This window comes from Camarhynchus parvulus, chromosome Z, assembly GCF_901933205.1.
Source record: "Camarhynchus parvulus chromosome Z, STF_HiC, whole genome shotgun sequence".
NCBI classification, from domain to species: Eukaryota; Metazoa; Chordata; class Aves; order Passeriformes; family Thraupidae; genus Camarhynchus; species Camarhynchus parvulus.
The window spans coordinates 16056107-16072979 of NC_044601.1; the positions used below are offsets into that span (position 1 = coordinate 16056107).

Here is a 16873-nt window from a genome sequence, read left to right on the forward strand (position 1 = left end):
GGTGATGTCTTTTCTGAGAGGCCAGACAATGTTAGAACTGTTCAAGAGTTGTTAGAAGAAGATGCAATGGAGACATGGCATAGGCTATGCTGTCTGTAAGTTGGCAAGAGGTGGAATCAAAGGCAATATGGAATTGTTGAAGAAGTTGCTGGCAGATGAGGGTGTAGGTGAGGGTTCATGCAAGGCATGAAGAGGAAGAATTGCAACATGTGACTATTATAACTAGTTCTTTAAAGCTTTGACTAATTTCAGCAGACTCAGGACCTCTAAGGTATCAGTCAGGAGTAAGATTTTTCATTAGTAAAAACTCAGGTACAGTGGCCACTTGTACAGATTCAAAGCCAACACGTCATCCAGAGCTTCAGACAGATTATATTGGAGTTGTATTTTAGAAATAAGTGAGGGTACTTATTTTCCACATGATGATGTTTTCTTTTTGTTTTTTTCTTAATGTCTCATAGGACCTGCTGGTTGGGGAACAGCAAACCACCTGGATTATTCCTATGGTGATTTTGTTGATGCAGTACAAGGAGAAGATTTATCCAAGCGTCTCTCTGCCTCTATAAAAGCAGCACCTGCTCGGGTCAAAAGGCATAAGCTGAATGTTCCAATGACTGACCAAAAAATCAAGTTAATATTTAACATCACAGGTGAGACAAGTCAAAACACCGAACTTCTCTGCTTCCTTCTTTTTAAAAATTGTGTCTCTAAGAGATTCAATAAACCTTATTTAGCTCACAGAAGCCTGGTGAAGATGCAGATGGCAGTTCTCTGGACACATTTGATAGCCCCATTTCATCACAGACTTTCTTCTTGAGGGAAAGATCACAGCCTCATTGTCATGGAGAGCTTTTTGCACATGGCCTCCTTTTCACTTTCCACTGACAAGCTTTAGTGCTGCACTCTTGATAAGTTCCAGAGTACACCGGAAGTGCTGACTGCAAAATTTATGTGTTTTTTGTGTTTGCTGTTTATATTCCAGCTAGCGTGCCACTGCCTGATGAAAGGAATGATACAGTGGAACTGGAAAACCAGAAACGGCTCCTTAAAACTCTGGAAATGATCACAAACAGGCTGAATAGAACCCTCAATAAGGAACCTATGTATTCTTTTCAGTTTGCATCTGAACTCATTGTAGCTGACACCAACTCACTGGAGACCGAAAAAGCCTTTCTTTTCTGCAGGCCTGGTTCTGTGCTGAGAGGGAGAATGTGTGGTAAGCCAGATAACTTGTTTCTTATGTGTATTTAAAATCCTTTTGCAAAACAAGCTTTTAGAGGATGTTTGCAGAGGGTTATGATTTGACACAGTCCAGTGTTTGTGGTCTCCCATAACAATAAACTGCAAAAATGCTTTGCACAGTTTGGCTTCCAAAGGATGTTTATGTTCCTAACCAAGGCCTGTGGAAAAGGGATGCTTTGTACCCAGGATTCTACTCCCAGGGGGAAATCAGGCATATCCTTGCTTGGCCATACAGAGAAAACAGTGCTTGGTATGCAGTCTTTTAACCCTGTTAGTCCTGTGAGTGATGTGTAGCTAAGGTGGATATTGGATTCCATTTCTTGTGCACAATTAAATCTTTGCAGTGTTTCAGAGAGATATCTCCCTACCTGCTGGGGAACAGAGCCACATTTCATAAAAACTTTGTTTGACTAAATGGAAACTCCAGGGGCAGGAGAGGTATGTATGATTTTTCACTCTGAGGGAAACTTAGGTTTCCAACATTACATTTCAGTCAATTGCCCTTTGGGTACCTATTACTCCCTGGAACATCTTACCTGTGAAAGCTGCTGGACTGGATCCTATCAAGATGAGGAAGGGCAGCTGGAATGCAAAAGTTGTCCGTCTGGTAGCTATACTGAGTATCTACAATCTAGAAGCATCTCCGAGTGCAAAGGTAGGGACTTCTGTCTTATTCAAACAGCCACTTGTGAATTCTTGGTGACATCCTTTTGGACCCACGGTGGAAGTACTGGAATGAAGCTAGCATGTGAAACGAGGAGCAGTCCTAATTGCACCTTAATGCATATGGAAATATCTACATTTTCATCACTGCACTACCATGGAGGATGCCCAGGCAGAGGTTCTGAGAAGAGTTGGCCTTTGATGCTTTGTTTAATTTCTGTCTTTCATTTCTGTATTTCATTTCTATGATTGCGTTTTTCAGACACTAATACACTTTAAATAATTCCGTTGTCATCCTTGCTAGCCACTTTCCATCCTACCCTACAGTGCTGAGGCATTGAACAGCACAGAACCTCTATGTGTTCATGACTTCTTCTGAAAAGGAAGTAGCTAGTTTGATTTAATTTTTATTGTCTTTATTGCCATTAGTTTTGTTGATTAAAATGAGTAACAGAGTTGCAGTAAGTCATCTGTGAGGCTGATTGCAGAGAATTCACTTGTTAATAATTTATAATTGCTCTATCAGTACCCTACCACAACAGTCTTTTTTTTTTGCTCTTTGTACCCATTAAGTCCTTCAGAGTAGAGTGTGCTCCAGAAATAAAATTCCTTGTGATATGTATTGTGATTTCAACATTATTTTCAGAGCCATGTTTCCTGTTGGACATTGCTTAAATTTTCTGAACTCTTTTGCCTTACAGCTCAGTGCAAGCAGGGAACTTACTCACCTAATGGCCTTGAGACGTGTGAAACATGTCCACTTGGAACATATCAGCCATCATTTGGATCCAGGAATTGCATCTCTTGTCCAGAAAATACATCAACAGTAAAAAGAGGTGCAGTGGATGTCTCAGCTTGTGGAGGTTTGTAACAAAAAGGGTAATTAATTTTTTTTAGACTAAATATTAAAAATGTGTAAATTGTTGTTTAAATATCAGCTAATGTTATCCAATTCATCTGCCTGAGACTGAATTCCTATTCTAGTTAAGTGTAGACCAATGAATATTTCCATCAAAATGATAGGTCATTTCCTGTTACCAATTCCCCTCCTTCTGATTCTTATATAATGAGGAATAAAATGAGATATGTGATGGGTACATAAATGAAAATTTTTCCTTACAGAAGAGAAAGAAAATTGTCACTATTATTTCTCCTTTGTTTTCTATACAAAAATTCTGAATTTTAACACAGTTTGCTCAGTAATTTTTTCAAAGAAGTTCTCCTCAATTGTGTTTGGCAAGCTTTGCCAGAAGAATTCCCAGGGAAATAGTCTCTAAGGATTCAAGGTGCAAAAAAGTCTTGTCTTGGTCCTTGCTTCTTCTTGAAGGGAAAAAAACCAACAACTAAAACAAACAAACAAACAAATAACCCCAACCAAACAGTAACCAAAAAACAGGTGTGAAAGACAAAAGGAAAGTTCCATTTAAAAGCTGCCTCCAGAGCAGCAAAAGTAGTAGAATTAAATACTTCCCAGATATTGCCATAATCCTTTGAGAACAAGATGGCGTCTCACAGAAGATTTTAAATTAACATTTCCCAGAGTTGTGAATTCCTGGCAGATTTCATCTTGTTCCTTTTAAGTCTAAGACACTATGACAGGAGAAGAGAAAGTGCTAATAAAGAGGTGGAGGGGAGTAAGGTGCTTGTGCAAGAGATCAGGTCACTCAAAAAGGTTTCCTTCCTCTTCCAGTACCATGTCTTGCAGGCGAGTTCTCTCGTACAGGTTTGACACCTTGCTACCCTTGTCCCAGAGACTACTACCAACCAGATCCGGGGAAGTCCTACTGCTTGTCCTGTCCCTTTTATGGAACAACAACCATTATTGGTGCCAAATCCATCACCGACTGTTCAAGTAAGCCAAATAATCTCTGCATAAAGTGAATAAGGGGAACATCTAAAACATATAGCCAGAAGTAGTCCTAACAGAAAACATCCCGCTTACTCTCTGGACTCTTTGATTTCAAGCTGTGAAATTCTCAGCTGGTTCTGCCTACTGGTGTTGCTTCTGGCTTTAAGACTCACTCTGATGCATGCCAAGGCTCAATAAACAGACTATACATATGCACTGTGTGTGTATATTTCCTATGTGTACTATACAAATATGCTATGGAGAGAAATATATATATAAATAAACAGTAATATGTATATGCATGCCTGTAACTGTATATAAAAAGACACAAAATATTTTTATGCATACATACATGTATGTGTTTTAGAAATGTTTGTCCTTACATATTTTTGTAATGGGTACTGTAAAGTTTCTTTTTATCAAATTCCCTTTTTTCAGCATTTCTTTAGGCACATTATAATATGCAGTTATAATGCCCCCATGGAATAGGGACCTTGTTACACAGTGTTATTAACAGTGCTTTCATATTTTTACTCTTTAGGTTTTGGCTCTACTTTTTCAGCAGCTGAGGAAAGTATAATGATGGTACCAGCCTTCCCAGAAAATATCAGCAAGCAGTATAAAGCCAGCAGTCAGGTAGGGACTGTGTTATTTTAAAGTGTTATTTTCCAGTGCTATCTCAAATGAAAGAAAAAGCACTTCGTGCAGCAGTAAACAAGTAAGACCTTTTTAACTGTAATTCTTTTGCTGACTTTACTTCCTGAAGAGATGAAAGCAATGGTTAAGAGGGGAACACTCACACTCTCTTTGTAATCATAGAAGCAGTTTCATTGAACAGAGGATGTGGCATCAGCTGTTGACAGCCTTCACCTGATGTATTAAATACCTATTGCATTTGTGAAAGAAAAGTAAACTACATGGAAGAGGTTCAGACAATCTAGAAAAAGTATATTGACCGTGTTCAGTCATCTGAGGACTTCCATATGCTGCATTCCAGAAAATTCTACCAGACATCTAAGCCTCAGACGTAAAATCTTGAGTTTGAATGTTGTAACACAGATACACTGGAGAGGAGGCAAGGAGAGCTCCCTCTGTTTTGAGTACCCTCTCTGAAATATGAGTGAAACTAGTCTAGCGACAATGCTTGCTGGAGATGCCTCCTTGCCCCAGCCGCTCACGTCTAGTCTGTAACTCTTGACAAGACTGCTTTGATTGAATTGGGATTTGGAATTGTGTAAAAAGGAGCGAAGTTGACTCGTGACAAATTTGGCCTGAACCATTATATAATACAGGGACAGGAGACAAATTAATCTCCTGCGGTTTTAGTTTACCATTAACTTAAGGGCTTTGATGAATTAGGGTTTGCAACAACAGGAGAAATAATGCCACATGGTGAAATTCCCTGCCAGGCCACCTAATGGCCAGTAGCAGGAAGCGATAGCTGATGTAGAGGAATGCAAAGTGGAGAACGTGCATATAAATGTAGTTTAATATAGACTGTGAATCATAGCTCAGACAGTTTTGAGGAGATTTTGTTAAGTAAAATGTAATTTTAAAATAATATTCAAATTTGCTGTATTTTTCAGTAGGAAAAAACCCACAAATGGTTAGCATGCTGAGAATACAGAGGAGGAGCTAGAAGCTAAAGCTGGTGACTTTTTTATCCCAGCTTTCCAGAGTGACTAGTGGGGTATATGGTTTAAAACTAGAGTATTGTGTGCCAGCTTTGCTGTATCATTTGTGCCTTTGGCAGGTCTTTCATGAGTGTTTCCTGGAACCGTGCCACAATAATGGGACATGCAAGCAATTAGGAAGTGGATATATTTGCATATGCCCACTTGGATATACAGGTAAAAAAACTGGGAAGCAGGTGAAGTAGCTACTACTTCATGATGCCTTTAAAATGAGGATGTTTTAAGGAGTAAAGCATTTCAGTATAAGCCTAACTAATTGGAATATGCATCACATATTTAGAATATATAAAAAATAGATATTCTTCATGTCCTTGATGAATTATGTTGTGTTTTGCAGAAAAGGTTTTGAATGGGATTTCTTTTAATGGAATTGGTGGATGTGAAAATCCTACCACTTGGCAATATTTATGATTAACAAAAGCTAGAAATTTGCAGTCTTGACAGCTAGTTCCACCTGTACAGAGCCTGTACTTGTCTTCAGTGTTAGCTGCCCAGTTGCTTCAAATCAAAGAGATGTCTTATAATCCAGCTGTTATCAAGAAGTTACTTTTGATTGCCCCTCTCTGAAGCTGAAGTCTGTTGCCCAATGTGCATCACACCTTTCTAACAACATTTGTCTTAGGTCTGTGTTAAAGCACAACCTAATGAAAATATGATAAACCTGAATGTCTGCTAATGTAGGCAATTAATTATGTTTTCCTATATTAGATAGTCATGGCATCCATTTTTCTGAAGAATTTTAAATTTTGGCTTCCAATTCTAAGTCCTTTATTTTGTTTTCTAGGCTTGAAATGTGAAACACAAGTTGATGAGTGTAAATCATCTCCTTGTCAAAACAATGGAATATGCAAAGATGGCATTGGGACCTTTGTTTGCCACTGTCAACCAGGCTATTCAGGTAATTTGTTTCACTTCATAGCTTTTTATTCAGACAGGCTTGGTTTCTGTGCCAACTAAGTAAGACAAAGCACAAACACTGTGTCATTCCACATCCAATTATAACAGGAAAACAATATGATCTACAGCTTAGAGTAAACTTCTACTATATGTGAATAGGTTTTGAACTAAAAGGGCGAGCATCCAAGGATAGGGTGTGGGAGTGTGTGTGTCTGTGTGTGTGCATGTACCCTTCTCCTTTGTGACATTTCTGGTCTGAAGAGGAATAACGGTTAGGGAATTAGTAAATACTAACAGGGGAGGTGCTTGTGAGACTAGACACAGCATTTATGCAGTTGCTTTACTGCAGCCTTAGGAATAAGTGAGTGGACTTTTGATTATATTTTTTCTCCTGCGCATTGAAGGTATTGAAATTTGCAGGGAAACTAACACGCTCTAATAGCCGGCCAAAACAGCACCTGTTTTCTAAATATGGAAATAAACTACTGAGGGGTTGATTTTGTGTGATCAAAAACAAGGTGCTGTGCTTTCCATTAGAAGTGGTCTCCCCCACTGTTCATATTTATGACTATACATTTGTCAACATCAGCAGTAGCTGTATGGGTTTTTAAACATTATGAAGATACACAGTGGACTTTGCATATTGATCCCAGCATCTAAATAACACAGATTATCTTTGGAGTGTTTCAGTAGTGCAGTCAATCATGTAATTTTGTCACCCGCTCCCGGTAACCTTTGTCATGCTCGTGGTGCGGTTTTGTTCTGTTGTCCACATCCAGTCACTGCAGCATACAGTCTGTGACTGTGTCTTGATCATGCCTTGTAATCCTGCGTGTTCAAAGGTCTCTTGTGCGAGGAAGACATAAATGAATGTAGCTCCAGTCCATGTTTGAATGGAGCCCACTGTGTTGATGGCAAGAATGGCTACCGCTGCTCATGTGCAGAAGGGTTCACAGGTACACGTTGTTCTCTTTGAGTCAGCTTTTACTCTTTCTGACCAAAAAATGTGTCTTCCTTCCTTACCCAAAGTATTTCCATCTCACTGCTTTATAGCAATATATATATTACATGTTGATATGAATGTAAGTTATGGATGTTCCTTAGGTCCATCTAATCTCTCAGACTCTCCGTAGTGTAAATGTGACTTCAGAAGGAAGTGCTAGATCTAAGTGCTAGATCTTTGATTACTAATTTTGCCATGAACTTGCTGTGTGATGTTAAGGAACTAATAACAGCATTTTAGTGGGTTCAAATTGTTGTTTTTAATTTTATTTAAAAATAAAAATATTTTAACAGCAGATAAAATGGTCTATATTAAAACTACTCCCCAATCCCATAGTCTACTTTTACAGATTTCTATAACAAATACACATATCTGTTGATTATCATGTTGCCCAATAGCTCCACTATAAAATCACATGCAGTTTCAGCGCTTGTGACATAGGGCCTCTTTCACATCATTAATCACAGAGTCACATGTTTCTGGCTTTCACATCTCTCCTTAGAGTTAGGGTTTCAGCCAAATGTCTTTTATAGTAGGTTTTCATTAGTTACTCAGAATAGTTTCTCAGGTGATTTCCTGGTTCACCCGAAATTAGTCACGTTTAAATTTGACAGCTTGCTACATGTTATTTCTGTAACTGTTAAGATGGTTCCCATAATTCTTCTGTGTTTACTTAACCTCTGTTAATGGAGTAAATTCCAAACCTGCATGGTTACTCTGATGTTTGCTTTTTCTCAGAAGATCAGCTACATACTTTAAAAAAAGGAGATGGGTTAATAATCTTTTTCTTAGGTTAATTTAATCCAGAGCTGTTACTTTGTTGGTTTCTTTTCCCCCTCAGGTGTTCACTGTGAAAGGGAGATGAACGAATGCCTTTCCAACCCATGCCTTAATAGGGCTGTTTGTGAAGATCGAGTTGGAAGTTTCTCCTGCAAATGTCTCCCAGGTTTTACTGGTGTCTTGTGTGAAAGAAACATTGATGAGTGTCTCAGCAGACCCTGTAGGAATGGAGCTACATGCAGAGATGGTATCAACAGCTTCAGGTGAAAAACAGATGATTGATGTAATATAATGTGGAAAGTCAGACATGTTGAGGTGCCTCAGCCTTCTCAGATTTCAGCAATCATATTTTGGCAGCCTGATCCAAAATAAGTGGTCCCTTTATGAAGAAGGAGATCTTAAAAGACAAGAAAATATATCCTAGTGTCTTGACTCTTAAAAATTCCAAGGAAAACAGCAAAGAAAATATGCAGAGTTTGAAATGTAAGCATGGTAGGACTGCATGGTTTTAATACCGATCTTCCAAAAGATGTCCATTTTTCCAAACTTCAGGGGCTTATTTTCCTTTCCATTGGAATAATACATGATGGCCAATTATGTAGCTGGTAATACTACATTTCTATGGCTTGGAAAGACAGGGATAACTGTACATACTGAGCCTAGAGAGGTTAAAATACAAACCCCAGTGGAAACTTCCAGATATTTAATTTTATGATTTAGGCTATCTGAACTCAGATCAGAAGCTACAAATGCCATCAGAAGTGTCATATCCTAGATTACTGTATAGGTAGATGGGCCAGCTGTTAACATCTGTGTTTGGTTTAGTCTTTTCCCTCCCAAAAGCCCCAGAAGTTTTAGTGCCTTTCAAACACCTTGGTTTTCCAAGTATCAGTTTTGGTGTCTTTATACTGGCTTGGTTTTCCCTATATATAAAGGTGACTATCTGAAAAGTTGAATACCTCTCGTCATTAATTCTGTGTATGTAAGAGGTATGTTTTACTCATGGAAGTGTAATGGCTATGTCTCACAATTTCATATAAAAAATGCAGGCTCTTTAAATATTGTATTGTCCCTGTCTAGACGTGTTATTATGCAGCTAATAGAGTGCATGCTTAAGAGGAATGACCAAAATAAAATTCCATTAATTCTGTAGTATATAATCTGTTGATTTTTTTTTTTTAGTATTGCTATATACTGTTCCCATTGGTAGATCTGGCCTCATAGCCAGAACTCTTTGTTGTGATGGCTGTCACTCTTGAAGTGTGCTTATCTTCCTCCATAGGTGTCTGTGTGTGACAGGATACACAGGACAGAACTGTGAAGTGAACATCAATGACTGTGCCTCCAGTCCCTGCTTAAACCAAGCCACCTGTGTGGATGCCTTGAACTCGTACGTTTGTAAATGTCCCCCTGGCTTTACAGGCAGCAGGTGTGAAACAGGTACACAGGACTAAGTCTCAGAAAAAGGTGGCTTGACTAAGTCTCTGTGCAAGATTTTCACTGGCTGGGCTGATTTCATACAGCTTCGCCAGAAAGTAGCTAGGGTGGGGGGACTGTGAGAGGATGAGTGTGTGACTGCAGCATTAATAAGTGTAATTGCAGACAAGTAACAGCATGTGTCTGAGTCATTTCTCTTTTTTAAGGCATGGTTCTAGCTTTTTAATACTCCATAGGTCTATTGAATTTAATTTGTAGTTGCTCTGTGTATCTGGGTTAAGTAGATCTTTCTGTTTCTTGTATTTTGTGTAGGGCTTTGTATCACAGGGCTGGAGATTAGTAAGGGGTAGTCTTAGCTTCAGAAGTCCTGAAGGCATCAAGTTCCCTACAGGCAAAAGAGTATCAAGTTTGCTGTGGACCGGTGGCATGGGTCACACCCATAGCACAACTTCCTGGGGGATATACTGGAGAACATAAGGCTCAAATCCCTCTCCCTGAAAATTATAAAGTAGCCAGTGAATCTTTAAACAGAAGCCAAGTTGATTTACCAAGGACAGTAGAAGACATTTACACCTGCCATCCTATGACAGAGTTTAACGCCCACCTTTCAAGAGAGCTCCACTATATTACATTACATGTAGCATCCTTGTAAAGCATGTCCCTGTGCATTGAGCAGTAGCACAGAAGTGCTGTCCCATACCAGGCGGTGTATTTCACTAAGTCCAGAAAAGGAAAAATCTTGAGTTGTTTGGGGTTTTTTCTTCAAAGCTCGATTAAATGGAACCAGGTGATTATACCTCTTTATGTTGTTGGATGGTAGATGGTAGATGGATATGTCATTTCAGTGATTCAGTTCGTGTTATTGCTAGATAATCAGTGTCTCTTGGATATTCATCTTCAAGCACTGTATTTTAGCTTTGCAAAGCTCTGTATGCTGGCTGATGTTAGACTACCAAAAGTTCTTTCTGTCTCTATTCAAGTTAGTGAATAATTTTTTGTGCAGGACTGCAATCAACTTTATTGTATTTGCTTAGATTTCATTGGATTCTCTTTCCATGTTTGTGTGACTATTGTTCTTAATACTCTTTGTCTTCGTTGCAGAACAGTCCTCTGGTTTCAATCTTGATTTTGAAGTCTCTGGTATCTATGGATATGTCATGCTTGATGGTATTTTACCATCTCTTGGTGACATCACCTGTACATTCTGGATGAAATCCACGGACACCACAAACTATGGGACTCCCATTTCTTATGCAGTAGAAAATGGAAGTGATAATGCATTTCTTCTGACTGATTACAATGGGTAAGTCACAGTTTTGCTTTTCTATAGCTTACAGATGTCTTGGATTGATAAAGGGAGTAGAACAGCAGTTTGAATGTAAGGTTTGCCTACTTTGGGGTAGAAAAATCTGCATCCAAACTCCCTTGACAGAGTTGTCTCTTTGTTGTGTTTTTCTTCTTGCTTTGTTTCCATCACTTTTTGCTCTATAGAAGAGTAATGGCAAGAGAGCTGTGAATTTAGACAACATGATTTTTTTTTCTGTACTATATTCACATCTTTTCTTAATGGCTGATTTAGACAATTAGTGGAACAAGTGGAGCTCAGCAGTCAAAGTACTTCTGGCATGATTCTAAACACAGAGTATGACTTGCACTTTTGCAAAAGCAGTTTGACTTGTAGTGTGAATTCTAGTGTGGCTCAACAGAAAAATTTAAGAATCCACTATGCAGCCATGACTTGAGCCTTCATAGTTTGTTACAAAAGCATGTCACTCATTTCACTATGTATATGATAGCCAACTTCCAAGTCCTCCGTGATGATCTTTCAAGAGAGATTTCTCACATGATAGTTATTACATGCCTGTTATCTTGTTAGTCAAATAACATTTCTTTGAGTCATGGGGCACAGACCGTGCTTTTAAGGTAGCTGCATCAGCTGAGTTTGCCTGTGTCTTCCTTCCCTGCAGCTGGGTTCTTTATGTGAATGGGAAAGAGAAGATAACAGACTGTCCTTCAGTGAACGATGGTAACTGGCACCACATTGCAGTGACGTGGACGTGCAGGGACGGGGCGTGGAAGGTGTACATCGATGGAAAACTGTCTGATGGAGGCAGCGGGCTCTCTGTCGGATCAAAAATCCCTGGTATGCTTTATTTATATTATACCACATTTGGTTGCCTTCATTCTGTTTTTATTGCAGAATATGCAAGAAAATGTTTCGGTGTTTTTAGGATCTATTCACATGTTCAGCATTTCTGAAAAACTCATGTTTGCTGTTCTTATTTTGTGAGGACTGTTCCCCCCACTCAGCATCACTGAAGACAAAATGCACATTTCTGAGGTGTATTGGTAGGTAGCTTATTTTATGGACATCACAGTTTAGTCCACAAAGGAACCTGTGCAGGGCTGGTTCTGGAATGGCTTTGTGAGAGTGTCTCACTCAACAAAATAAAGTTTATCTGGCATTTCCCTTACATATGTGTGTTCAGGGTTTATTGACTTAGCCTTTTCCCGTTCTTTTCAGGCATATATTTGAAGTTATGTTTGTATTTTTTTCTAACAAGTTGAGGTTTGCTATTTCATTGTTTCCTGTGATCAGTTATCTATAGCATAATATCAGAGGGCATAAAAGGAGTATCTTCAGCATTAAAGAGCTATGAAAATCTTGGTATCGTTTGGCTGCAAGGAGGTTTTGTTTTGGTACTGTTTGCATACTGCCACCATCCAAATTTACATAGAATTTCAAAATACTATTTTATTAAAATAAAAAATAGAGTATTAAAGACTTTTAGTCCATGACCCTTACATTTGCCCCTGTCTTTCCCACTTAAATTGTAGTTTTCTCCAGAGATAAGACCTAAGGAAGTGTGCTGTCTCCATTACTTTTTGACCTTGTCCACATACCCTATGATGTAGAAGATGCATGTTCACATGTTAATGGACAAGGTGAATAAATTTAACTTGTGTGCCATGTCTCAGAGCATTAACTACCCTCAGTGTGGGAGTATGATTCCATACTCCCACACTGAGGGTAGTTAATGCTCTGAGACATGGCACACAAGGGGGGTATGGAATCATGTTTAACCTTTATGAGTTTGTAAGCTTTTGTTTGAAGCAGGAACTGTAAGTTGATATTGTAAAATGAGCCCCACCTGCTCAAAACTGTATTTTATGTTGCTGTGTGTTATGCTTCAAATACTGACCTACAAGTGATCTCATTGAGCCAATATCATTCCTGAAGCAGCCATAGGTGATTTCTGCTCCCATATGAGTTTGACAGTCGCTTCCAAATTCCTGTGTTGACCTATCTCAGTCTAACATAAGTCTTCCAAGAGGTTTTGCTGGGAGAGTTTGAAGGTGGCTGGTCTTCACTGCAAAATCCAAGTAACATAGGGCAGCAAAATTTTTTGTTTTGTTTAGTTTTTAATCTTCTTATGGGATCCCTGCTGTAAGGCTTTGTTTCCTACCCCTTTTCAAATTCTGGGTTTAGGTGGCGGTGCACTTGTGCTGGGTCAAGAGCAAGATCAAAAAGGAGAAGGATTCAACCCAGCTGAATCTTTTGTGGGCTCCATCAGCCAGCTCAACATTTGGGACTATGTGCTTTCTCCACAGCAGGTAAGTCCTGAGTGCAATGTTTGAGCAGAGGGCTCTGAACATAGGATGAACATTCATCCAGTCAGCATACTGGAGAGACTCCTACTCCCACAGAAGTCAGTGGGACCAGATGGAGTTCTGGCTTAGGGTAATAAGCTTAGTGTGGTTAGTAAAGTAGCTTTAAGCAGAACTAAGCCTGGTAAAATCAACACTGAGTCACCTTCTATCTTGATTGAGTCTTTCTGTATTATGTGGCTCCAAAACAGAAATCCAGTGAAATAAGTAAAGTGCTTGTTTTACAGACTATGTACAGTTTCCTCATTCTGCTGTTAAAACTTCAGAGGGGAGACATTACAATTTCAGTCAATGCATTAGACACTGAAAAATCTGAGCTTTATAGATCCAGAAAAAGTCTGAAAGGGCAAGATAACTTAAAATGGAATTACACCTAATCAGGTACCTAAAATAAAAGCTTGGCAGCACCAAATTTCCACTGAGTTAAAAATTAATAAAGACTGAAAGATGTCTGCAAGGACAGTAATCCCTCAACTTTTCTGGGAGCTAAGCTTCAGTGCTCAGTTATCCTCAAGTGTAATTTGTTTCTCTATGCCTAGTTGGGACCTCTCACTTCCATTTATGACTACTGCTTGTGTCTTCCACCATGTGCTGCTGTACAAGCCTGTCTGTACCTGATCATCTCCCCATACACACGGGGCTGCTGAGAGGTGTCCCCATAGCTGCTTCTGCTCTAGGCGGAACAAAGCTCTTCTCCCAGGGCAAATGTTCTATCCCATCTCCGAGCTTGCTTCAGCTCGTCAGTGTCTTTCTTGCTGTGAATAACCCAAAATGGAATGCAGTACTTCAGATGTGATCTAATAAGCACTGAGAAAGAATCATCACTTCCTTGGTTTTCTGATGGTAACCCTATTCACACAGCCAAGGATGCTGTTGGTCCTCAATATTTGCACAGTGCACAGCTGGCCAGTACTCAGCTCACTGCCTACCAGAGCCCCTCAGTTCTTTTCCACAGAGTTCTTTTCCTGGTCTTGGCTTTCCTCACCTATATTGTTCCAAATTTTTTTCCTTCCCATTTTTCCTTGTTGAATTTTTGAAGTCTGTCTTTACTCCAGCCTGTCAAAGTGCCTATGCATGCAACTCTGTCCTTGAGCACACTGACTGGTGATATTATCACCAGCCTGATATTATCTGCAAACCTGAGGACAGTGCTCCATCACTGCTTCCTGCTCATTACGATTACGATTTCAATCCTGAAGGTCACAAGTGCTAAACTGTTGATAACACTTGAACAACAAAGACTAATGTTTAAAGTTAGAGAAATTTCTCTGAGGAAGAATCTTTGGATTACAAAGTTTTGCTCTTTTCCTGATTTTTCTTAAATTTGCATCACTAATTGATGGTTTGTAGCTGTTTGTTATCCCTGACCCAAATAAGAAATAATAACATGAATAGGAAAAAAAGTAAAGCAGGATCTTTGCTTCCAGCATCCGTATGTCTCCTCCGTTTATTTCTCTGGTTTTTTACTACTTTGCCTCTCTGACAGGTTTAAAACTACCCAACTATCTGCTACAGTTCTTGACTTTTAGGGTCACCAACTGTTGCATTGCCAATCAGATCTTCAAGTTTTTATTCACTAGCAGTTTTGAAGCTGATAAGCATACATGTGATTTTACAGGGCACACTGGTAAAGAGTTTTAAGTGCAACTTTCTGAAACTTTCCCAGTAGTTGCCCCTGTTTAATGACAGGTCTCATTGAATTCCCACTTGCTTCAGATGCAACAGAGTTAGGACAAGGAAGAAAATCCTGCTGTTCATTTATAGTATCCATATTGCTCATCTGAAAAGACAGATGTAACACCAGACAGGATGTTGAGTCAAGCTTCCTACACAATTTTTACTTCATTCATGTCAGAGCTTGGAATAGTAAAGTGCTATTGTAATCTGTAATCATTAGGTTTGTTCTGGCCAGCTGGAACTATTCATTATGTCTTAACTTTCTATTCTCAGCCATAAAGGAAAGCAGGGTGACGGAATAGGTTGCTTAGTGAATAAAGGATGGTGGAATCTAGTCTTTAAGATTTTACTTACATGCTTTAGTTGCTTATTCACTTGCACATTAATTTTGTATAGGTAAACTGTCACTCTGGTTGTTGAATAGACAGCAACAGAAATATGAGTTGTGTATAGGGAGCTGTGAGGTCCTTTCTGGCCCTCCATTCTCCATCATATGGCTTGAAAGGGCTGATTCCCAAACTTGTTTTTCCTACATTGGAAATTTTTTCATGCAGATTCCTTGCAATTTGTTTGCAGCCTTTGGCCTATGCAGTTTCCATTGGCACCGATTGCTGAAATGATAACTTTGAAATGGCCTCAGAATAAACAGAGAACGTTGGTTCCTTCTCCAGCTATATTGACTGTATAAAAGTCTAACTGACTGCTAAAAGTCCAGTCTGCCTCAATGGGTTCAGAGCAGGGACAATATGAGAACAAATCGCTCCAAAGTTCATGATGTACCTTTCCGTCTCACAAGGACAGACATTGTAGAATATTATTCTTGGTTGCTGGAAACTTGACAGAAGGCAATCACCCATCTGAGAAAACTCTTCCATCAGAGACATATGACCAGAGCTTCATTCAAGATACCAATCTGCTGTTGGTCTAATAGTGTGTTCCTTTGTTTCTCCTGTACTTAGCTGGCCTGTATAGTTCCTGTTTCTATACTCCATTACTTATGTCCCCGTCCCACTTTGGTTGGGCCTTGCCTACAGTGTTCTACAGAGTCTAGTTCATTCAGTTCACAATTAGCTGTTCTGGAAACAGCTAATTGCCTTATTAAGCTTCTCCTTTTTGTGTTTCTGTCCCTTATATATGGTGCAGGGATAGCAGTTTTCAGGATACAGATCTTGGACATTAAGTTCCTTTTGGCTCCTATTTGACATTTTCTGCAAATAGATAAGCGTTCACTTCAGGTTGCAGCCTCATTACTGTCTTTTTCTGTGACGTAGATGTGTTCTTCTTTTACACTAACAAATATAATTGTGTCTCAAGAACTGTGTTCAATACCTTGTTTGTATGTCAAGTAGTCCTTCAGGTAGTGACTCAGCACGAACTGTCCATATCTGGATGGCTTATAAGAACAGAATAATAAGTACTTCAGCCAGGAACCTCTTGTGCTAGAAAAGATGAGCATTACTCCCTCAAGGATCTGTTCTAGTGCTGCATACACACATGAAGGGAATATTTTTTTAAATATTCTTTTCCTACACTGTCCTTAAACATCATCTAACCAACTTTTTTAAATCCATAGGTAGAATCTCTGGCTACATCCTGTCCAGAAGAACTTCAAAAAGGAAATGTACTAGCCTGGCCAGATTTCCTGCCAGGAGTTGTTGGAAGAGTGAAGATAGATTACAAGAGTATATTTTGTGCTGGTTAGAACTTTACTTCCTAGAACCATTTTTTTCTGAGCAACGCTATAAGGCTCTTTTATGGGGTCAACTAGCAAATTTGCAGCCTTTGCTTTACTAACCTTGAATAAATTATTTTGATAATTTGACAGTTAGAATATGCAGTACTTCATTCTTCAAATTCCAGGGTTTTGTAACAAAAGTTCATTGAAATCTATGGCAAAAATTTATTGCTTCCTGAATTGAGATGGGAAAAGAGTAAAGATGGTAGTGGATTAGAAAAAAAAAA

The 16873-nt window shown here is 39.1% G+C and overlaps 1 protein-coding gene across 2 annotated transcripts in view; it reads left to right on the forward strand.

Annotated features, from left to right (window-relative positions):
- SVEP1 (sushi, von Willebrand factor type A, EGF and pentraxin domain containing 1) overlaps positions 1-16873 on the forward strand; it is a 117404-nt gene that overhangs the window by 58868 nt on the left and 41663 nt on the right. For both annotated transcript variants that reach the window (XM_030968165.1, XM_030968166.1), the window contains exons 15-29: positions 462-650; positions 983-1216; positions 1736-1897; positions 2607-2768; positions 3596-3757; positions 4296-4390; positions 5508-5604; positions 6233-6346; positions 7188-7301; positions 8190-8391; positions 9411-9568; positions 10667-10868; positions 11533-11708; positions 13056-13180; positions 16485-16608. In XM_030968165.1, the coding sequence (XP_030824025.1) occupies positions 462-650; positions 983-1216; positions 1736-1897; positions 2607-2768; positions 3596-3757; positions 4296-4390; positions 5508-5604; positions 6233-6346; positions 7188-7301; positions 8190-8391; positions 9411-9568; positions 10667-10868; positions 11533-11708; positions 13056-13180; positions 16485-16608 (2316 nt within the window). The remainder of the gene's footprint in view (positions 1-461; positions 651-982; positions 1217-1735; positions 1898-2606; positions 2769-3595; positions 3758-4295; positions 4391-5507; positions 5605-6232; positions 6347-7187; positions 7302-8189; positions 8392-9410; positions 9569-10666; positions 10869-11532; positions 11709-13055; positions 13181-16484; positions 16609-16873) is intronic.